Source organism: Galeopterus variegatus, unplaced genomic scaffold (genome assembly GCF_000696425.1).
Source record: "Galeopterus variegatus unplaced genomic scaffold, G_variegatus-3.0.2 Scaffold3922, whole genome shotgun sequence".
Taxonomy (NCBI): domain Eukaryota; kingdom Metazoa; phylum Chordata; class Mammalia; order Dermoptera; family Cynocephalidae; genus Galeopterus; species Galeopterus variegatus.
In genome coordinates, this window is record NW_007730033.1 from 24336 (window position 1) to 48421 (window position 24086).

The 24086-nt window shown below is 41.8% G+C and overlaps 1 protein-coding gene across 1 annotated transcript in view; it reads left to right on the forward strand.

The window, feature by feature from the left end:
• The window catches only part of RALGPS1 (Ral GEF with PH domain and SH3 binding motif 1), a gene marked incomplete at its 5' end in the record, with an annotated part of 190613 nt that overhangs the window by 6716 nt on the left and 159811 nt on the right, over nucleotides 1-24086 (forward strand). Inside the window, 2 exons of the mRNA XM_008586283.1 lie at nucleotides 9574-9663; nucleotides 12400-12492. Coding sequence (XP_008584505.1) covers nucleotides 9574-9663; nucleotides 12400-12492 — 183 coding nt within the window. The remainder of the gene's footprint in view (nucleotides 1-9573; nucleotides 9664-12399; nucleotides 12493-24086) is intronic.

The window sequence follows — 24086 nt, forward strand, 5'->3', positions numbered from 1 at the left end:
ATATATGAATGCCCGGTGTGCTCACTGGCTGAGTGCGGTGTGGACGACACCACCTTTCTGGTCACGAAAAAGACAAAAAAAAAGAAAAGAAAATGTGGGAGAGGCCAAGACCTGGGGGCCTCTTCAATGTAAAAGGTGAGTCAGCAGAAAGGAAGGATGCAGATGTAGGCCCACTTGTAGGTGTGGTGCAAAGAGGGTCATGGCTTCTCTTTCTGAGTGAAATGGGAAGAAAGTGGGGAACAGTGGGGTGAAAAGGTTAACAAGTTTGGGGAAAGCTTGAAAAAAGCTGGTCCATGGAAAAGGACAGAGAGTTGATGGAAATATAGAGAGACCCTTGAGCAATGACAGTGGCCTAGATGAAATTGAGATTGTGACTTTTAAATTGGCCCCAGTGCATGTGGGCAGATGGTTTTCTCTAGTTGCACTTCGTGGCCTGGGAGTAGGAGCATAAGCAGGCAAGTGGTCATATCCATCCACAGTTAGGGGTTGGCACAGCAGATTTTTTGGAAGGAACATGGGCCAAGGGAACTTAAAGTACTGTCAAAGAAGGGACTTAAGTAACAAATGATAGGGGATCAGCCTGCTTAAGAGGAAAAGGATGCCAAGGGAAAGGGTTGCTAGGGACTCCAGGGTATGGCGTGAGGGAAGGTCTGGCACAGTGAGGGTCAAGGAGATGGTAAGCACTAGAATATTTAAAGATTGTGCCCCAAGACTGGAATTTAAGGTTTCTAATGTAGAGTAGTCCTAGGTAATCATGAAGAAGGAGGTGACTGAAGTGCTAGTGGGGTAATAGTTGCTGAAGTTGTAATCAGGGGACCTGAGGCCATGGTCTTTTGCAATGAAGTTGCTTAAAGATGAAGGCAGGATTTGGTGTGAAGATAAGGACAATGGTTGGGGTCCTGATCTGTTTGCCATCTCTATAGTTTTACCTTTTCCAGAATGTTAAAATAATATATGGAACCAGTTGTACATGGTCTTTTTAGACTGGCTTTTCTTACTTAGCAATATGTGTTTAAGATTCTCCACATCTTTATATGACTTGATAGATCATTCTGGGTTATTTGGATAAATACTATTCCATCGTGTGGATTTACCATAGTTTGTTTATACATCTACCTTCTGAAAGACATCTCAGTTACTTCCAATTTTTGACAACCATGAATAAAGCAGCTCTAAATATTTGTGTGCTGGTTTTTGTGTGTGTTATATAGACATATGTTTTCAAATTATCTGGGTAAATACTTAGGAATGCAATTGCTGAATCATGTCTATCCTTTTGCATCACTACTGGCAATGAATGAGTGTTTGTGTTGCTTTAGATCCTTGCCAGCAGTTGGTATTGTCAGATTTTTTGTGTTTTAGACATTCTAATAGGTGTGTGGTAATCCTGCTTTCTGCTTTATCCAGGCCACTCCTGGACAGTTATGTCTGGTCCTGGGTGCCTCACATGAAAGAGGGTGGGAATTATCACACAGGCGTGGCGTGTAAGTATCACAGTGGCCAGAAGAGTGAGGGCAAAGAAAGCATGTCATCCAAGGATCAGATGAGGCATCTAGGAGTGAGAAGACTCAGGGAGGAGTTCCTCAAGGTTTTCAAATAATTCAGGGGTACTTATGGGTAAGTTGTATTAAACATAACCTATGGTGCCTGATCAGGAAAGGTAGGGGCCGGGGGAGAAAAGTGAGGAGGCTGTTGGCTTTCCTCTAATACAAGGTAGTTCCCTAACCATGGAGGCTCAGGCAGAGACCAGGCAAGGGCTTTATCACAGTTACTGTAGAACTGTACCCAGCGGTGGGGACAGGGAGAGGGTAGGGCCTCTAAGATCCCTTCTAACTCTTGGTTTCTAAGAAAACTATGAATGGGCTTATGAGAAATTTGTGGCAAAAGTAGAGTTTCTTATAAGAAAAGATAGTATTCTTCTTAAACCTGGATTTTTCTTTTTTTTCTTTCTCTTTGCTTTATTCTTTGATTGTTTTTGTTTGTGGTTGATTACCTTAATAAAGTTCCTTGTGTTTATAACTGTTCTGCTTTATTTGTCTATAATACTGCTGTGTCAGTGGAGGTATCTTAGTCCACAATGGCTAAATTCCAGTGCTAGCTATACTGCTGAAACAATTAGTGTTAATAATAGTTGATATGTTGTTAAAAGCTTATTAGTACCATGACAAAGTGGGATATATTCCAGGTATGTATGATTCAACAGTTGAAAATCAATTAATGTAATCTACTATATTAATAGGCTAAAGAAAAATCATATCAATTGACCCAAAAAAGCATTTGACAAAGTCCAACACTCGTTCACGATTAAACAACAACAACAACAACAACAGAACAGCAAATTAGGAATAGAGGGGAATTTCTTCAATTCGATACAATTGACCCAAAAAAGCATTTGACAAAGTCCAACACTCGTTCACGATTAAAAAACAACAACAACAACAACAGAACAGCAAATTAGGAATAGAGGGGAATTTCTTCAATTCGATAAAGAACATTTACAAAAATCCTTCATCCAATATCATACTTAATGGTGAGACCTGGATGCTTTCCTCTAAGATTGGGAACAGGCAAGATTGTGCTTTCTCACCAGTTCTATTCAACATTGTACTGAAAGTCCTGGCTAGTGCAATAAGACAAGAAAAAATGAAAGATATGCAGATTGGAAAGGAAACAGTAAAACTGTCTTTATTGACAGATGACATGATTGTCTATAAGACAATAAGAAAATCCCAAAGCAATTTACAAAAAACTTCTGGAACTAAGAAGTTAGTATAGCAAGGTTGCAGGACACAAGGTCAATATACAAAAGTTAATTGCTTTCCTATACGCTAGCAATGAAGAATTGGAATTTGAAATTAAAAAACAGCATCATTTACAATAGCACCCCAAAAATGAAACAAAACTTAGGTATACATCTAACGAAATATGTATAGGTTCCCTAAGTGGAAAACTACAAAACACTGGTGAAAGAAATCAAAGTAGATCTAAATAAATATAGAGATATTCCATTTTCTTGGACTGGAAGACCCAATATTGTTAAGATATCAATTCTCCCCAACTTGATTTGTATTTCAGTGAAATCTCAATCAAAATCCTAGAAAGCTATTTTATAAATATCAACAAACTGACTCTAAAGTTTATGAGGAAAGGTTAAAGACCTAGAATAACCAATACAATACTGAAAAAGAAGAACAAAGTTGGAGGACTCCTCTACCTAATTTGAGGACTTACTGTAAAGCTATAATAATCAAGATGTCATGTTATTGGCAAAACAATAGACATCCAAGTCAAAGCAACAGAATACAGAGCCCACACAATTATAATCCACTGATCTGTGGTAAAGGCACAAGGGCATTCAATAGAGAAAGGATAATATTTTCAATAAATGGTGCTGGAACAATTGAAATATTTTTGTGTGTGCGTATGTAAAAAGATGAACCTAGAGACAGACCTTAGACCTTCAGTAAAAATTAACTCAAAATGGATCATAGGCTTAAATGTAAAAAACAAAACTATAAAACTTCTAGGAGAAAACAGCAGAAAATCTATATGACCTTGGGTTTGATGATGATTTGTTAGATATAACACCAAAAGCACAATCCATGAAAGAAAAAATTGGTAAGTTGGGAATTTATTAAAATTAAAATTTTCCAATCTGCAAAAGACATGGTTAAGAGAGTTAAAAGACAAACCACAGACAGGGAAAAGTATTTGCAAAACATATATGTGATGAAGGACTTATGTCCAAAATATGAATATACTCTTAAAACTTGACAATAAGAATATAGCCCAATTGAAAAATGAGCAAAAGATCTGAACGGACACCTCACCAAAGAAGATATGCAGATGGCAAATAAACGTATAAAAAGATGCTCAACATTATTGTCGTTAGGGAAGTACAAAACACTACATACCTATTAGAATGGCTACAATAAAAAACAAAACAGAACAAAAAAGCATGACAATACCAATTGCTGGCAAGGATCTGGAGCAACATGAACATTCATTCATTGCTGATAAGAATGCAAAACGGACAGACATGATCCAGCAATTGCACTCCTAGTATTTACCAAGATGTTTCAAAACTTATGTTCACATGAGAAAACAGCACATTCATGTTTATCGCAGCCTTACTCAAAGCTGTCAAAAACTGGAAGTAACTGAGAGATGTCCTTCAGTAGGTGAATGGATGAACAAACCATGTTAAATCATACAATGAATACTTCCATGAAGTTGTTACAACAAGCAAACGCAAAGGACATTCTTGGGGGGGAGGGGAGAGAGGGAGGAGGGAGGGAGGTGTCGGTGACGGGCCATAATAATCATATACAGTGTATATTGACAAAATAAAAAAAATAAATTAAAAAAAAAAAAAAACACACACTGAGATACCATCTCACCCCAGTTAGGATGGCTAAAAGCTATCAAGTATAAAGACATGGATGAATCTTAAATATGTATTGCTAAGTGAAAAAGGCCAGTCTGAAAGGCTACATATGGAGGATTCCTCGTAATAACTTCGTATAGCATACATTATACGAAGTTATACGATCATCTGTGGATGAACCGCTATGAACCAAACCTTTTGCCCAGCTGCAGTGTCCTGCCTGTGATTGGAGGAAGCAGCTGACCAGTCAAACTTTAATGACATGGTTGTAAAAACATTGTCAGTGGTTTGGGAAGGGGAGAGGGTTGAATAGGTGAAGCACACGGGATTTTTTTAAGGTGGTAAAACTATTCTGTATGATACTGTAATGATGGACACATGACACAATGCATCTGTGAAAACCCATAGAACTTTATAGCACTAAGAGGAAACCTTAATATATAAAAATTCTTAAAAATTCAGCTTGGAGGTTAGAGTGTGCTGCCGATAACACCAAGGTCAAGGGTTTGGATACCCTTATGGGCTAGCCACCAAAAAAAAAAAAAAAAAAAAAAAAAATTCAACTTGCAGATAGAGGGGTCCTATGGAATGCAGAATGTAACAAAAAATTGAACTATTATAAATATGTGAAACAAACTCACTGAAGAGGGTGAGGGAAAAAGTTGCTGACCTAAGTAACTTTGGAGCAGAGTAGAGCTTGTAAGACTAAAGACTAAAGGAGCTATGCATAGTGCTGTATTATTCTATTTGATAAGGTTGTTTCCCAAGGGGCATGGGTAGCATTTCTGAAACCACTATGTGTGTATATTGGAACTAAACAATTAAGGAAGTGGATGGTTGGGAGCCAGGTTTCTCACTGTTGGAGTGGGAAATTATAGACAAACAAGGGGACAAGGCTAGAATGATCCACGTGGTAATGGATTAGAGTTGGAGACATCAGTATGAACTCACGTTTTAGTTTAATATAGGTACAGATGGTTACATATGGAAATATTTATAGATATGTGTATATATGTGTACACACACACACACATAGTGTTAGTATACACACACACATATATATACGTTTCCTTGTTCTCCTTGTTCTGCCAGCTGAGAGGACCCAGAAACAGGGCTATCCCAGTAGCAGTAAGCACATCTAGCACCTGTTTAGGGCTAATTTTCATTTCTTTTTTTTTTTTTTCCTTTTTGTCTTTTTTTCGTGACCGGTAACGGGATCGCAACCCTCAGTGTTGCGCCCGTACCGCGACCGGCAACGGGATCGCAACCCTCAGTGTCGCGCCTGCACCGCGCTCAACCAGTGAGCGGACCGGTCTCTATATGGGATCCGAACCCTCGGCGGGAGCGCCGCCATGCTCACAAGCGCCGCACTCTACCAAGTGCGCCACCGGGCCGGCCCCTAATCTTGATTTCTAATACCATGATCTTATAAAAGGAACCAAGGTTTCTTTGAGAAATGACTGATTTTAGGACTGGGGCAAGAAATGCGCAAGATAAGCCTGTGGTATATTGTAGTGCCAAAAAGTAAGGAAGTGCTTCAGCCCAAATGTCCATCATCGGATTAGTGGATACGGAAAATGTGGTATATCTACACAATGGAATACTACTCAGCTATAAAAACGAATGAAATACTGCCATTTGCAACAACATGGATGGACCTTGAGAGAATAATATTGAGTGAAACGAGTCAGACAGAGAAAAAGAAATTCCACATGTTCTCACTCATTGGTGGGAGCTAAAAAACAAACAAATTAATTCACCCACATACACGCAAAAAAAAAAACCGGGGGGGGGGTGGAAGAAGATATAACAACTACAATTTTTTGAAGTTGTTACAACAAGCAAACGGAAAGGACATTGTTGGGTGGGAGGGGGGAGAGGGAAGAGGGAGGGAGGTTTCGGTGATGGGCCATAATAATCAACTACATTGTATATTGACAAAATAAAAATTAAAAAAAAAAAAAAAAAGGAAATGCTTATACTAACAAACCAAAATAATACTGGGGGTATGTCAAGGAGCTGTAGGAGCAAACTAAAAGAGCTCTCAATAGCCAAAACTGGAACAATTTGTGCAACAAAATAACTAACATTGTCTTGGATTATAGCCCAAAGCATAAAATAAACTTCTACTCCCCCAAACAGTGTATAAAAGTACCAGTTTCTCCACACTCTTGGTACAATATATAACTCACAAAATGTGTTTCCTTTAATATACAAAGAGCTTTTATCAATTAATAAGAGGACAGATGTCTTGATAGAAAGATGGGTGAAGGACCTTAGCAGGTAATTCACAAGGCAAATAGTACAAATGGTTGGTCCATAAATATTTGGAACAAAAAACGTTAACTGAAAAAAAAATGCAAAAAAGTTAACTGAATAGTCATGAAAGAAATGCAAAATAGAAACAGTGAGATACCATTTTGTCCATTGGGTTAATAAAGAAAAAAAATTGTAATAACTGGCATTGGCCTGTGTATGGGAACATAGATCTGCTTAAACCTGTCAATGGATAAACAAATAGACCTTTTGGAGGCCAAATTTTTTAATATATATTTTTGAAAATAAGTACACAAACTTTTATTCACTCCATCTTACAGAAAATTATCCTAGGACTTTAATAAAAAGTGTACAAAGACATTTGTATAAAGATGTTCACCACAGCATTGTTTATTACAACAAAATAATTAGAAATAACCTTTCCAACAATAGGGGTTACTTAAGAAAATGATGATGCATCTCTGTGATGAAATACTTAGAAGCTGCTAAATATTGCATTGCAGAACAATATTCACTTATAAAAATTCTTATGATATATGATTACTACATACCAATTTAATTGAAAAAGGAAAACATATGTCCATTTATGGGAAAAAAAGACTAGAAGGACACATACCAGAACGTTTATTGTGGTGGTTTGTATGAAAGACTGAGCTTGCAAACGATTTCTGTCTTTTGCACTTATCTCTGTTTCCTTTGTTTTCTGCATTAATTTGCTGTTAAAATTTGTAGTTAGAAAAGAGAATAAAAAATTTTTAAACTATGCTTATTCTGTTTTTGTAATGCCTTTCTTATCTGCCCCTTTTCTCCATTTCCTTCAACATAGCCCTATCTCAGGCCTCCACATCTCTCACCAGGACCATTGCATCAGCTTTCCAATGGGTGCCCCTGCCTTACAAAAGGATCCAACCTATCACTGCCCAGAAGCCTCTGAAGCTCCTCATTGTAGAATAGCCTCTTAGCAACTTCTTCTCACGTTGTTGCTCCAGGCTCCCACCATGTGGTCTTCCCTTCCCTCTCCAGTTTCATTCTCTCTCACCACCACCACCCCACAGAGCTCCTGCAGCTCCCGTCCTGTCAGCCTGCTCAGCTTTCACTGGTCATACTGGGTACAGTCATACCTCCACCCTGTCTTACATGTTTAGTCTACCCATCTGTCAAGGCCTATCCTCTCCAAGCAGCCTTCCGTCATCACTACCTCCCCCATACTCCAGTTCACTTCATTTGAATGTCTTCAATGGCCACAGTCACAGCTGCCTTCGATTCCAGTGATTTATGGAGGATTCTGCCTCTTCCTTTGGTCACCTGCATATTAGATGAGGTCTGGACTCCCAGTGCCTAGAGCCTGCATGCAGAAGGGGCTTCGTGGAACTCCACTGAATTGAATTGTCAACTCAGAGTTGCCTCTGCACACTGCCATAAATATGTGTGATTGTTTGGGCATGCAGGAATCTGTTAAATTACGCATGTAAACTGTCACACTTGGGATTATATGGCATAAGAATGTCCATGTATTAAATATATGGTCCTTTGTACTAGCCAGCCACCCCCCAATATATATATATATAAATATGTGTGTGTGTGTGTGTGTATAAGTATGTATATATGGTTTATGGGCATCCCATTTGGTATACAGAAAAACTTTCTTCCGTAAGTGGCATTTGAGTCTGTACTTACTTTTAGGCAATTCCTTGGAAAAAATGATTTTATGGAAACCCAGGCATGTCCTGGAGGCAACCCACAAATAATTACACTGAGAAAACATTTCTGTAATACTCCTGCTTAATGTAAAAAGCAAATTGTTGCTACTTGGCTTCTCTTTCCTTATTTTCTCTTTTGTATTTCAGTAACGGGAATATATTTTATTGCACCACTAAGCTTACTTTGTTAATTCTGGATTTTGAATATCCTTAACTATTTTTTCCCTTATAAAATTTAGGGGTTTTAGATGTCTCACCTTCCTTATAATTTTGCATGTCCCCCATACTTAGCCCCCACACTCCACCTTTCTTTGCAGTGCTATCATTGCAGTCTTGGGCATCTGTGTCTCACATAGGACTGTTGTTATAGTAGAGAAACATAAACAAGAAAAGCTAACTACTTCCCAGAATTTCTTGGCATGAATCTCTTCTGTGTTTCATTGAAATATCATGTGAGTCAACTCTACACTGGTGGATGACTTTCTTGTTCTCACAGTGGATTAAGGGGCTAGGGCTGTTGATGTATGTGAGAGGTCAAGCATGAATGAGGTTTTGAACCAAAGCTACCAGCATACCCTGTTGGCATATGCTGTCTCTAGAAAAACGTGCCCCTTAACCTACATTACTTTATGGAACTTCGAAAGATGCTTTTGTATGGTTTAAATTATTGGACAAACCTCTCCTTGAAAATTAAATTTATTATAGTTGTGCAAATATTGCTGAATCCTCCTTGTCTTGGGTCTGGCTGGGGATATGGACCTCATGGGTGGTACTGCCAATATATATATTCCTTTGTCTGGTCATTTGTCCATCTGTCCATCCATGCACCCACCCATCATCCATCTTCCCACAATTGGAATCCTTCTGAGCAGGAATCTGGTCTGATTCATCTCAGATTTCCCTGCAGCACCTTCAGGGAGACTCATAGGTCACAGAGGCCCTATTCTCCCCTGATGGATGAGGAAAGCACTTATTTCTCTCAGCACCACTGTGTGTGTTGGAGAGGGAGTGCTGAGAACACGGGACCCATTTGCGGGACTGGGTGCTGTTAAGGAACTCTTGACCTCATGCAACCCGAGAATGTGCTCTCCCATTTTCCTGACTTCTTGGAAATCTCATAACAGTGGTGGGCGAGGGTGACATGGGTGGTCCGGCATTTAACAATTTTCTGGTGTGTATGTGTGTATGTGTGTGTATTTGACTCTACAGGTCAGTTTTTGGGTTGTACGAGAAATTCTAACAGCACAGACTTTAAAAATAAGGGCAGAAATCCTGAGCCATTTTGTGAAAATAGCCAAGGTAAGCTTGTTTTATTATTTTTTCCTTTCTTTCCCTTTTTTATGTTTTTGTCTCAAAAATGTATTTCCTCAGTGCTTTAGGAGCTGCTTTGCTCTAGGCCTGCTGGGTAGGGTTCAAATGGGGGCTGTAGCCTGACCTCCCCAGGCAGAGCCAGTTGTTAAGACCTGCCTGGCTGCCCGTTGGCTCCCCAGCACCCTCTGTGTGCATTGACAGCATGCCCCTCCACCCCATAATTTAGGCAGCCAACCATTCTCCTTACCTGGGTTTTCCCAGTCTCTTCACGAGGCCCCAGCAGCTACCCCTGGAATCCATTCATTCTCCTACTTTAGATTTAGCCAGTACTGGGGGTTGATGGGTTTTAGTTAGCATCAATGCGTATGATGCCATCACATCCTGCACAATTTTGTCACCAGTTAGCAGAGCCCACCCCATCTCATTCTGAGTTTAAGGCCTGGGCCAGATGACCCTGCTGCCCCCCACACCCACTTCCTGCCCCCTGGTCTGATAGGTTTTGTCCTTGCTGCTTATTGGATACCACCTTTCCACTCCTCTTCCCTCATCTCTTCCTAGCCAGGCTGTGTCATCGCATGGGTCTTCCTGAACCACTCTCCCCTGCCCGGGCAGATCCTCCCCATACACTGCTCCCAGCCGCCCAGGATTGCTTGACTCTCAGCAGCAGCATTGTCTGTCTGGTTCACTCCTTGCTTTGTGTGTGCGTGTGTTACCTTCCCACCCAGATCGTAGGAAAGCTACCCTTTTACTGAAGCCCCTCACGAGCCAGGCACCATAGCAGCTGCTTTACTGGCATGATCGTATTCAGTGCTCACATTATTATTATCCCATTTGTAGAGGAGGAAAGGAGAGGCTTAGAGAGGTGAAGTGTCCACTCTCAAAGCCCCATACTAGTTAGTCAATGGCAGAGCAGGACTTGAAGCCATGTTTCTGTGCCTTCAGGGGAGCTGCTATGCTGCCCTTCATGGGAAGGTTAAGTGCATCAGTCTATGAATATGTTAGGGGCAATGGCCATGTTTATTTCCTATGCATTCTCCTGAAGTCCTTGGAACCAGTGCTGGCTTAATGATACAGTACTTGTTGCTATCAGGTAGTTCTGTGCTGGGCCATAGGAAAGCGGGATGTGGTTCCAGCCCTCTTGGGGCTTTCAGTGTGGAAATGAGTTTATGGTCCCCAACCAAGGAATCTAAAATGATCCCTCCTTAATCTCTGCCATTTTCCTTATGGTGGATTGTCATGCTGGCAATATGCTTTGGGCATATCCTTGTGCAAGCTCCTTTCTTTCTCTGGGCCTTGGTTTTCCCATCTACAAATTGAAAGGGGTGGGTTAGATAGTCTCCCAAAGGCCTTTCAACTCTAAAAAGAAATTCTGTGACAGTCATAGCAATTCTGATGTAGAATGAAATTCAGGTCACCCAGAGAATTTATTCCTACACACAGGGAACAATTAGAGAATGTTACCAGATATATGAAATGAAGTATTAACTTGTGTGGTAATGGAGAAACTTCCAAGTAGTAACAGAGCTGTGAGGACTAAGCATAAGGGCTTTTCATTTATTTCTCCATTTTACTAGGCCCTACCATGTGCTGGGTGCTATACTTTCCCTGCTCTCAGGGAACGTGGTCCAGGGTGAGAGAGTCTAGTAAAAAGCAGGTGCAATCCAGTGTGCTGAAGACGTGCACAGGCTGCTGCAGGGACACAGAGGCAGAAACCCAGGCTTCTTAGATTTGGGAACATGGTCAGGAAAGGTGTATTAGAAGAAGTGGCATCTGAGCTTGGAAGTAGCTAAGACAAGTGATGGGGGAAGGAAGAGACCAGTCTTCCAGATAACGAAGATCGAGACCCACTTCTTTCTGAGGGCTTACCTGGGGCTGCACACTGGTCTGGGCAGTTGGCACAGACTGTCTCATGTAGCATGGGTGCCATTATTACCTTCCTCATTTTCAATACGAGGACACCAAGGCTCAGAAGGATTAGGTTACTTGCTGAAGGACACTCAAGTAGTGGAAGCTGGGATTGGAACCAAGTCCATAGAGCCTGCTTGCTAACCCTGACTTCATTGACTCCTGAGAATGAGAATGGGACCCCAATCCTGTGAACAAGATTCCCTCAGCATAAAACCAAGAACAGAGCAATTACTTTTTTCCGCACTTAAACTCAATCGTGTCTCATTCTGTTGCCCTTCATGGTAAGTCTGAGACTGAATTGAATCCAAATGTTCTCACTAGTTCAAAGAAGCATGGTCAAGTGATTGGGAACCCAGAGCATTGCCTTTCTAGGTGAGAGGGATTATGCAGAGTGATAACATCTTTCCTCAGCCTCTTTCTCATTGGGATGTTAAGGTAGTCATAGAAGACCCAAATTAATACCATTAGCACAGCCAGGGTTTTAGTTTAAAGAAGTCTGCTAGGATGGTGTTCAGTTTGTCTAAAAGGAGAACATGAAGGACATTATCAAACCTTATCACAAGCCACTGTTCTGTCCAGCAGCCAGACTAGTCAGCTTATAAAATTTTGCAAATGTTTTAGATGCAGACTCACCTTTCGACAATTTGAGAGGAAAAAAACCATATGGTTTCTATGAACTTCCTAGAGCTTTATTTTCTACATGAGATATTTTTAAGTGTAACTGAATTTTATAAATATGACATTTGGTAACACTTGAGCATGTTTTTGTTCTGTTGTTTAAAGCAGCAAAATAATCTATTCCATATCTTTTTTCAGAAACTTCTAGAACTCAACAACCTGCATTCTCTCATGTCTGTGGTATCAGCATTACAAAGTGCTCCCATCTTCAGGCTGACAAAAACGTGGGCTGTAAGTTAATCTTCCTAAGTCTGTTCTTTGATATTGGCTGTCATTTCATTGGTGAAGTTCTTCATTCCTTAAGCCCCAGGCTTTCCCTGACTATCTATGCTTTGCTAATGGCAGAGTTACTTTGAGTTAATGAAGTGTCCCCTGGGCATCCTCACTCCTTTAGTGACCCCAGCCCCATTTTGGTACAAGGGAGTGGTGAGGGGGCTGAGGTGGCCGATGCCCCCTACAGTGGACCTTTCTGGACCTTACAACATCATGCATGATGGCTGGGTCAGCAGCATGACGTCTGCCCTCCACTTGGCTGGTATTCTTCCCTAGCAGGCTCCAAACTGCCCTTGCGAAGGTCTCTGGGTTGATGGTTTGTAGCTGTCCTGGGCCATTGGCAATACAGCTGAGTTTCTCTGGAGAAACCTGTGACCCTCATGTAGGAAAAAATGAATTTGTTTTCTTCTGAGGCCATGGATAATTTCAGCCCAGAGGTGGAGTCTGATAGTTATATAATTGAGTCTGTAGGAAAGTTTTTCTGCTGTAAAAGTACTTTAAAAATATCTCAGACCTCTTTATCCTCCTTAGCTTGGCACAGTGCCTGACACGGGGGAAGTAATTGCTATTTCCATAGCTCATTAGCATTCACCTCCTGGCCTGCCTGGTCTAGGGTCTTTCACAGCCACACAGCCCAAGCCTTTCAAGACCTGTTTATATCCCACGGAACTGACGGAAACTGTATGGAATTGTCAGATGTGCTTCTGCAACTCATTTCAGAACTTCTTTCTGCCAGTCTGTGGGGCTGGTCTTTGTTTCCTACTTGGCTGGTTCAGGGGCCTTTAAAATGCTTAAGTTGTAAGTGATCAGAAATGAACCTTCTTTCTTTAAATTGCAGTTTTTCATAGATCTAGACCTAGCAGTGTGGAGTGAGAAGTGTCAGCCTGGAGTCAGAAAACTAGGTTTGTATTCAGGTGCTGTTCAGAGCATGACTTCTGTACGACTTGTTTCCCATATCTACCCAGGGAGGGTGGCCAGAGTGGTTTTCCATGAGTGCTTCTTGGAGTCCTAGCAGTTTCTTAGAGTTGCTTTGGGGGTCACAGGGGGACGAAGGAGTGGAGAGAGGATGCTAAGCAGGCACTCGGGTACCATTTCCACCAGAGCAGCCCTGTTTGTATCAGTTTTATGTACTGGGCTTCTGGGTGAATTTAACCTGAGCAATGGATTTGGAGGTTGCAAGCAAATTTGGAAGCCACTGGTCTCTCCCTATCATTCCACATCCATATGAGCAGTGAGGCTTTTTTCAAAAGTTGCTTGGAGATTATTTTTCAAGTGAATTTTGCATAGTTTTAGATGCTGTTATTGTTTCTTGGACTGCTGGGAGCTACATGAGGAGACTGGAGGGATGAGTTTTGAATCTTCTCATGATGTATAGACCTTACTGTCAGTAATATTGTAACTCTCAGTGACAACTATTAGCTGCAGAGTTGGTGAGGGCAGAGGTAGTGAGTGAGCACAGGGGCTGGGAGTGCCTAAGGGTCCTACATAGAAATGTGATCCACTCTGACAGGGAGGGCCTATCAGTGAAGTTTTGCACAGTGTTCACCAAAGGATGCTGTGTACAGCCAGGACAGTGGGACAGCATCAGACCAGAGCAATACCCAAGATTGCTCTGTTTGGCTTGACAAGCACTGCTTAGGGTGGCTGAGTCTTCACTACTGTTGAAGTGCCTTTGCTGCAACAAAAATAAACCTCTATAGCTCCTTGGGGAGCCTGGAATGGAATATCCAACTAGGACCCATTCGAGGCCTGGGTATCTTCACCTAGCTCCTTTCTAGGCCATGTGGGTCAACTGTTCTTCCTCAGGGATTTGCCAAAATAAAAACATGTGCCAGGTACTTGCCCCTCATTTCATCCTGACAGCTATCCATGAGGCAGTTTATTCTTTATTTATAGATGAGGAAATGGAAGCACAGAGAGGTGGAATGATATATAAGGGTCCTGCAGCTAAGGGGCAATGCTGGGGTCAAATCTAAGCAGTCTGGCTCCAGAGTCAGTGCCCTTAACCAGCATACCCCACTGATCTGAATAAGAAAGACAGTTCCAACCTACCATCTGTCACTCAAAACAAGAGAGGAATCATTGTTTATTTTTTTTCTTCTCTAAAGTGCTGCATTAGGAACTTTGAAGATGAGGTTGATGCCTCCCCAGGCCTTCAGGTCTCTGTCTCGGCTGTGGCTACTGCTGATCCAGCACCTGGTCGCTAAAGTGCAGCAGAAAGAGAAGCCAGAGGAGGGCCCATCAGGGAGGGGACATGTGGCCAGTGAGCCAGAAAGCTGCAGCCAGATGTTGAAGGCTGCCCTGCGAAGTGCCTTCTGGCCACTTATTCCTTGGTTAGTCCAAGCCATGGATTCTGTTGCTCCTCCACTCCCCTGGGACTGGCTGCTGTCTTTGCCATCTCTGTGGACATTTAGCTGGTGCGAACCAGGGAGATGCTAGGGAGCTAACATTAAGTGTCAACAAAGAAGAGACTCAGGGCAACAACAGATCTTGTTCTTTTTCTGAGAAACCTCCCTGATGTCTCCTAAGGGCTGAGAGCTAGGGCTATTACCCTGGTTACAGAGAGCCACTTATCAGGGCAAAAGGTATATTGTATCAGGGAGAAAGAAGGCAATACACATTGCGTAGATTACAACATGAAGTTGCCAAGATCATTTGTGGGGGGAGCTGTTTGTTTTTGGTGAACCCACCATTTAGCCTTTCTTTTTAGATGATACTCTCCCCTCTGGCTCACTTGTCCAGTTAATAGAAGGACAGTGGTTGGCACAGAACATTTGGGAAGCAGAGGGAGCCAAACTCATTATCTTTCTCCTTTATCCAAATCACCCCCAGCCCCAGTGGAATGCACAACTTCATTGTCTATATTCCTGATGCACCTGTCTGGTAACAGCACACAGGGCAGAGCACGCCTCTGCTGTGTACTTTTGTTTACAGATCTGCCCCCACCCCCATTTTGACTACATTCCTTCATAATGATGTCTGATTTTTCTCTGTATCCCTGGTGCCCAATCCAGAATACATTTGTTGTTTGAACTGTGTATGTTTGTTGATCTGAATTGCATCCTTCTTTTGCTAATGCCTGATAATGAGATTAGCCATAGAAATGTTGCCCAAAGACAGCTGTTTCCCAGCTGTTTCTTTTTTCTTCACTTTTCCCCTGAGCTGGGGCTAGTAAGACCTCACAGGTCCACAGAGCAGGAAGGAGCAGGAGGCACTACAGGGACCTGCCACAACAACCCAAAAAGTCTGTGCTTTTATAGTCCTTGTTTTACAAAGGAGGAAACTGAGGTTCCAAGAGATGGAGTGACTGGTCTAAGATCCTAGAGCTTGTGAATTCCAGAGCCAGTGTGGTGCAGCCTTGCCCGGCTGGACCCCACAGTCCATCTTCTTGGCTACTGGATGGCTTGTTAATGATGGGAACCTGTGGTGGAATCAGACTGGACACACGGCAGGGACAAATAGGCACACACACTGCTTGTAAGTGGGGCTGGAGAAATGAGGCTGGCACACACACCCCAGGGGACAGGGTGTGGCTAATTCTCTGAGTGCTGTCCCTGGGGGTTGTAGTGAAACCCAGGGTATCTGGGAAACCTAGACAGAAGGGATTACAGGGGTGGAAGGAGACCTGCCACTTGGTTTACCATGGATGACCTCTAGTGAAGGTGAGTTGGTCTTTAGCTAGGGCAGGACAGCTTGTTGGCCTGTCTATGGCTGGCTGCTGAGTTCCAGCAGCTGGGTGAGCTAGACAGGACAGACACTGACACTAAGCATAGGCCTGTACACAGTAGGCCCTTAATAAATGCTGGCTGGATACACAAACAGGGAGGGAGTCGTGGCTGGCCTGGAAAAATACAGATAAAGAATGATTTATTGGAGCACTTGGACCACTTTGGAATATTGGCCACGTCAAAGCCATGAAACCTAAGCAAGAAGTTGTATCAGCCAATTTTGATTTCCTGAGTACACATCACCATGTGGCTCTTATACTGCACATCAAATATTTTTCAAATGCCTCCTCCATGCCAGGCCTGGAGGCTATAGTAAGGTCCTTGTCCTCATGGGCTTTCAGTGCAGATAGACACATTATTCAGGGAGAATAAACACATGCCTAGTCCGGCTGGCACAAGAAGGGATCAATAAATGTTTGTCGAAGGCATGAAGTAATGAACAATGAGCAAGGAACTGCCAGATAGGAATAAAAGTGATGCAGAAGACTATTAGGAGGTGAAAGAGAATGACTGAGTATCTGCCTTATATGGGTGTTCAGTCAAGGCCTGAATGACAAAAAGGAACCAGCCATGCCAAGATGAGAGGATGAGCATTCCATGCAGAGGGGACAGCCAGTACAAAGGCCAGCTCCCCCCCCAAAAAAAAAATGGGTTAGGATGGTAAATTTAGACTGGCTCAGTTGGTTAGAGTGTAGCCTTGTAACACCAAGGTCAAGGGTTTGGATCCCTGTACTAGCCAGCTGCCAATAAATAAATAAATACATAAATAAATGATAGTATGTACATACATACATTTTCTTAAAACAACAACAACAACAGAGCCCCAAAGTAGGAATAAGCTTGGTGTGATCAAGGAACTCAAAGGTCAGTATGGCTGGAGGTCAGTGGGCCAGGGGCAGATAGGCGTGAGATGTGGTGCACAGGCAGTGGGGGCAGTGAGGCTAATTGTGCAGGCCTCTTAGCTCAGGGTGGGGGGTAGTTAGAGTCTATTCTAAATACATTGAAGGGTTTTAAATGGGAGACGGACATGATCTGGTTTACAGCTGCTTTTGGGTTTTTGTGTTTTTAATTATTGTTGCTACTGTGTGGAAAAAAGTTGGGCGAGGGGGACAAGAGTGGAAACCAGGGGCCTAGTTATGAGGTGAGGGCAGGATCCAGGAGCAAGTGATGTTGGCTAGGATCAGGACATGGCAGCGGCCGTGGAGATAAGTGGGATGGTGATATGGGATGCATTCTGAAGAGAGTTGACAAGATATACGGTGGATGGGATATTGAAATGAGAAGAAAGGAATGAAGTACTTCCTAGGTTTGGGCCTGAGCAACTGGGAAGCTGATGAAACCTTTCTCTGATTGGAGTGATCCCAAGAAGAGACTGACTTACTTGTGAGTGACCTGGGAGTGTGGAATTCCTGGAGTATGAGTGAGTCACTCATAACGGTAATTACAGTCATGTGCTACATGTGCCTCACACACACGCATGCACACGTGCCTCTGCTTGTTCTGTGCACATTCCCAGAGTGATTTGCTCTTTCCTGCTGAATTGATCCAGAGGGTTTGACTCATTTGCAGCAGCAAAGTGAAAATTGAAGCTTTTGGCGTGGAAGAAATCACAGCCAATGGGTCAGGAGGCATGGTCTGCAGGGAGGTAAGCTGGAAGGGAAATGTGTCCTGGAAGCAGGCACAGGGTCACTGAACTCTGCAGTTCAGAAAATGGCTCCTTCCACAGAGAGAAGTAAGGCCACTTTGCAAATATCATAGGAAAGCAGATGTGTGACATTCACATATTTTGGATTTCAGAGTCTTTCATCCAGGAAGTACCTCTGCTCCCCTGTGCTGATGCAGTGTCTCAGTGACTCCCCTCTGATGTTGAGAAGGTGGCGATAAGCCTGGCCTGCCTGTTTCAGGCTCGGAGCATTGGTTTAGGTGGGAGGTGAGACAGGGGAGGGGGATGAGGAGATGGAAAGCAGAGGAAACCAACATTTGCAGCCCCCAGTCACTCATTTCCCATCATTCTCCAGTAGCCATGCCTGGAACAGCTTCTTAAAGTTCCCACTCATCAATCTCCTAACATTTTCACACTCATCTTCCTTGACATTGCCACAACATTGGACACTGTTCATCATGCCCTTCTTGGAAAATTCTCTTTTCCTTTGGTTTAATTCTCTTACTGCCATTCTGACAGCTGGCTCCTCCTGACTCCTTTTCTTCCTATGGATATAGGTATTCTGCAAGGCTCTGACCTCATCCCCCACCTTCCCTGATCCATTTCCCATCTCTTGGTGATCTCATCAGCTTGGCAGCCTTCAGTTGTCACCTCTGTACCCCAGCGATGGCTGGCTCTTCAGTTCTAGCTCTAACCTCTCTCCTGAGCCCTAGACCCCTGTTCCAGCTGCTTGCTCAGTAGAGCCTCTGCTTGCATGTTCCTTTGACAGCTCACACTTGGCATGTTTGAAATCACACTTTGGTTTCCAGGAAGGTGACAGTGAGTGCCAGAAGATTCTCTTAACAGACTGTGTTTTGAACTTTTAGGCAATATGGTAGACTGAGCTGATGAGGAATAAACCCCTCCCTCCAATATCCTGCTCCAAACACACAAACACAAATAAATACTGGTTAAAATACAACCAAATAAAAAAACCAACAAGCAAAACTGAACTAGAAGCCAAGAAAGAGAAGTCACCATGTGGTAAAAATAAAAAACGCTCTCGGAGTCAGAACAGTGAGTAGAGTGAAGAGGAACTGCTGTACATGGCTTTTACAGCTGGGGCTGGGGTTTTAATGGCTACACGGTAGAGTCCGGGCTTCAGGCCCCACACACATGGGGAACAGGAATTCAGCTACCCATAGAAATCGGAGACTCCATCAGAAAATTTCTGTCAGTCTGGGAGCCTCCAGGGAGCACAAGCAGAAAAAGTTGTCTGTGAGAAATTGTCACCCAGACTGTACCTCAAATGTTTATGCGGTCTGAATACACATGACCTGCATTGATGTGGGGAGCCCAGGCCAAAAAATGAGGGGCGTGAAGATTGAGAGCATGGGCTCTCCAATCAGACATCCAGGCTCAGCCCTGGGCCTTCCTGTTATGGTGAGGATTCAGTGAGTAAATAAATGAAAAAATGTTTAGAACTGTGCCTGGCGTGTAGTATGGGCTGGATAAGTGTTTGCTGCTGCTGCTATCGTTGTTGTTGCTGTTATCGTTGTTATTATTATTATCAGCTCATCCCTGTGCCCCTTTTACTTGTGGCCTGAATGATCATCTTCCAACTAGTCTCTTTTCTATGGTCTTACTCTTTCTAGTCCTCTCTCACACCACTATTGGAGTGGCTTCCCCAACACATAGCTCTAGGGTTTTCCCTTCCCTGGTTAAAGACCATTTTTGGTGTTTTCCCCCTTCCTTGCTAGGTTGGGGGCTCTGTGCCCACTGCTACTCCACAGTGGGATGCTTCAACACAGCCATTTTGAAGTCGCTTTTTCTTTTTAATCTGCCATTTGAACATTCATTTTACCACCTCCAGTTTTATGATAATGAAAATGAATGTTTTGTCAGCCAATTTTTAGCTGTCATTTGGATTTCTAACCCTATATTTCAGTGAGTAATGGGAAGATACTGAGCTTGAATGAGAGAGGGTGTTGGTATGTCCTAATGGGTTTTTGAGGGAAACTTGTATTTGGGGATGTGGCTCTTGATGAAAGCTCATGGGTACTGAGCATCTTGCAGAGTGCTGAGGACATAATAGAGGCATTTTGGCAATGGCAGCAACTACCAAAAGGTTTCATATCTACTTTACACCTACTTCCTGACTCTAATAAACAAACCATAAACCTTTCAGCCTTGGCCAGTAGAGCATCTGCTACCACCAGCAACATAGCAACTCACAGCCACAAGTCATGTGGGCAAGAGTTGGCCAGAGGAATTTCCTGTTAAAACGCAACCACAATCAACTCATTCCTCCCCTTTTGATTGGTATTCACCATTCATGCTTAGTAGCTTGTGATTGGCACCCTGTTTGCAAGTTGAGCTGAAGTATCTAGAAAAGTAGAATAAGCAGTCAAAATAGTAGTCACATGTTCGTGGCTTTTAAATGGTCATGTCAAAACCAAACTGTCAAAACTCCCATCTTTCCAGTCTTATCCAAAGCAACACTTTTCTACATTTTAGCCAAACTGCTGTTCCCTTGAATATCCCTGTGTGTTCCGACCTCCAGGCCATTGCTCTTGCCCTCTCCAGCCCCATCTATACTTGTGGAAATCCTTCAAGACTTGTTTCCAGTACTGCCTCTTCATGAAGTTCCTCCTTCCCATAATGGAGTTTATTCTCTCCCTCTAGAGACCTCTTGTAGTTTTCTGGCCCTTCCTTCCCTTATCCCTTTTCATTGCTCAACCAGGTTGAACAAATGGGATGCACACTCTTCTCCCACCCCAGCCCAGCTCTGGACCCTGAGTGGGCCCCTGTCAAACTTATATTAGGGGATCAATCTCAACCTCCCAACTCTACTTTTGGGACTTTGTGGGAATGTCTCCCGGGGTTACCATGGGTGTAATTTAAAATAATTTAACAAAATTATTGGAAATACATGATGAAAATTGTCCTACAAGATTATACATTTTGTATGTATGTATATATACGTGTGATTGGATACATGTATATGTGTGTGTGCATATAACTGTTAGAAGATAATTTTTTATTTTTATTTTATTTATTTATTTATTTATTTTTTGTCTTTTGTCTTTTTCCGTGTCCGGCAACGGATCGCAACCCTCAGTGTTGCCCCCGTACCGGACCGGGGACCGGCAACGGGATCGCAAGCCTCGGCGTTGCTCCCGCGCCTGGCTCAGCCAGTGAGCAGGAGCCGGTCTGTATGTGGGATCCGAACCCTCGGACGGGAGCGCTGCCGCGCTTCCCAAGCGGCGCACCATCCAGTGCGCCACCGGGCCGGCCCAGAAGATAATTTTTTAAAAGGTAAAATCATGACATATAAACATAAAATAAAAACGCGTCAAAGATTTTTCTTAACTCATTAATTGAGAGAACCAGTAGGATATTACAACTGTATTGAAAGAACACACAATACCCCAATTTTATAGTCAGGTAAGAAATGCTAAAATAATTTTTTAAATGGATGCAAAATTAGTCAGTATTCCCAAAGTGATAATCAGTGGTGTTCCGTGAGACACAATTTGCCTTTCTGCGGACAGGAGTTATTTGCATTACTATATTTCCTGCAAGTTAACTTCTATCTGTACAGGGTTTAAAATAGCCTTACTCAAAGGCAAACATAGACGGCTAGCCAGCATACCACTAAATTTCAGTCACAGTTTTTCCTTATGTTATGTACAGCGGTCTCTGTTGCATCTAATATTTTAATTAGATATGTGACCTTTGTAGTTTTTTTATTTTTCAGAAACTAATATTTTGTATCTAAAGAGGTAAAAATTACTTTTTCAAAAAAATGTTCATTTTACTCCTTATTGATTCCATACTTAGTCTGCTGAATCCATTGGTCCATAGATTATCCATAGATAATTCTTTCCATACCAACAATAAATGCTGGAACTGAAATATAATTTTGAGCCAGTTTTAACATATTTGTAGCAACAGGCTTTTTGTTGAGAAATATTTCCATGTATCAAGAAATGTTATTCTCTCGAGGCAACAGAACAAGCTACCAATCTCCTCATGAAGAGAATTTGGAGGAACTTTTTTTTTCCCTCCATGGTTATGACTTCCAGATTTGAACTACTTTACCAGAAGAAGAGGGGGGATGTAAGGGTTCATGTGGTTAGTCATTTACAAGTGCCACATACAAGGCAATCAGAGCATGATAAGGGAAGTTTCCAAAAGTAATTCACCTCTGCAAGTGTTTCACCAACATTTGTGATCTTCCTGGCTTTTGACCTTGTGGTTTATGAATCCTGTTATTATCTTGTAGCTGACACTTGGCACTATGAAAACGATTTAAAATCAGTACACAGGGACTTCCTTTTTGCCTTATAATTTTAATTCAATTTGCATATGTGGTTATAGCCCCTTTATCAATCCCAATGTTGTATATTTTTACTTTTTGACTTTTTTGTAGAGGTTTTACCTATTTTATTGATAGTTTATAAAAATTAGCTTTTGGGTTTAGTTATCATTTCTGTAGGTTTGATGTTGAGCTTTATTTTGTTTGTTAACACATCTGTTTCCAATTTTATCTATTAATCTCTTTCTCCTATTTCCCCCCCTCTTCCTAGCTTCTTGGGTTGAATGTTTATTTATGTTAGTTCTTGTTTAATTATAAATGAGTATAAAACGATGAATTTTTCTCTCAATACAGTTTTGGCCTCATCACATAGTTTAACATACAATGTTCTAATTGCTTATAGTTTGTCAGTAGTCCATAATCTTGGCTTTTATTTCTTCTTTTGCCCAAGAATTATTGGAATATTCAGAATTTTCCAAGGAATTGGATTTTTAAGCTATCATTGTTATTTTTCTCATTATTGTCAGTGCTTCCTCTGTATCAGGAACTGTATCAGATGCAGGGAATAGTAGAGTGAATGGAACCAGCCTGGTCACTGTCCTCATGGGATTCATCATTTGCTGAGTGAGACACAAATATAATCTCATAATTACAGTCGTAATAAATATTATGGAAGGAAATCTCAGGGTGCCCCAAGACTTCTAACCTTTACTAGAGATGAAGTTCAGTGAACTTTTCTTTAATCTTTCTTCCTTACCTTTTTCCCTAAACATGAGTGGTTTTAGTATCTATTTAACTCAGGGTAAGCAGATAATTTATTTTCTTGTATGTAGTTCTGTTGGGTTTTCCTGAGACTTTCCGTAAACTCCAATATCTAACGAATCCTCAACTCCTATGAGGTTTGCAGTTTATGGTTCCACTTATAATAAAAGTTTAAAACGTGTAAGTAAATGCTGTTATTTTCTGAATAAACAAACCCTATATTAAAAAAACTAAATTTTAAAAGAATCTTTATTGGCATAATACATGCACATTAAGTTTCAAAATCATTGAATATGAAAGGTTCAGGGAAACAACTAACAGTCATCTCTCTCTCCACACCCCATTCATTACCCAGAGGCAACCACTTCTAATTATTTAGCAGTTTCTTTTGGTAGTTTTTGCCTTATCTTCACCAATATGCTTTTGCTACAATGACTTGATCTGTCCACTTTAGATAGTATCTGGTGACTTCTTTGCATGACAGATGTTACTTTAGTTTTCCTGAACCATCTTCCCTCATTCTTCAAAAACACTCATGTCACTACAGTTAAATCACTTTGGTTAAATGAGTATTCAGTGTTTTGATGATTAGGAATCAGTAAATATGCTTCACTGTATAGTCAAGTAGTAACTATGAATAACATGTCCTTTCATTTCCCTGGAATTTCTAATTCTGTTTTTTTTTTTTTTTCCTTTTTGTCTTTTTTTCGTGACCGGCAATGGATCGCAACCCTCAGTGTCGCGCCCGTACCGGACCGGGACCGGCCACGGGATCGCAACCCTCGGTGTTGCTCCCGCCCCTCGCTCAGCCAGTGAGTGGCCGGTCTGTCTGTGGGATCCGAACCCTCGGCGGGAGCGCCACCGCGCTTCCCAAGCGGCGCACTACAGCAGTGCGCCACCAGGCCGGCCCCCCTCTAATTCTGTTTTTTTTTTTTTTTTTTAATTTAATTTAATTTTTATTTTATTTTATTATATATTTTTTCTGCACTTTTTTTTTTTTTTTTAATTTTTTTTTTTTTTTATTTTATTTTATTATTTTTTTTTTTTTTTTATATTTTTTTTCTGCATTTTTTTTTTTTTTTTTAATTTTTTTTTTTTT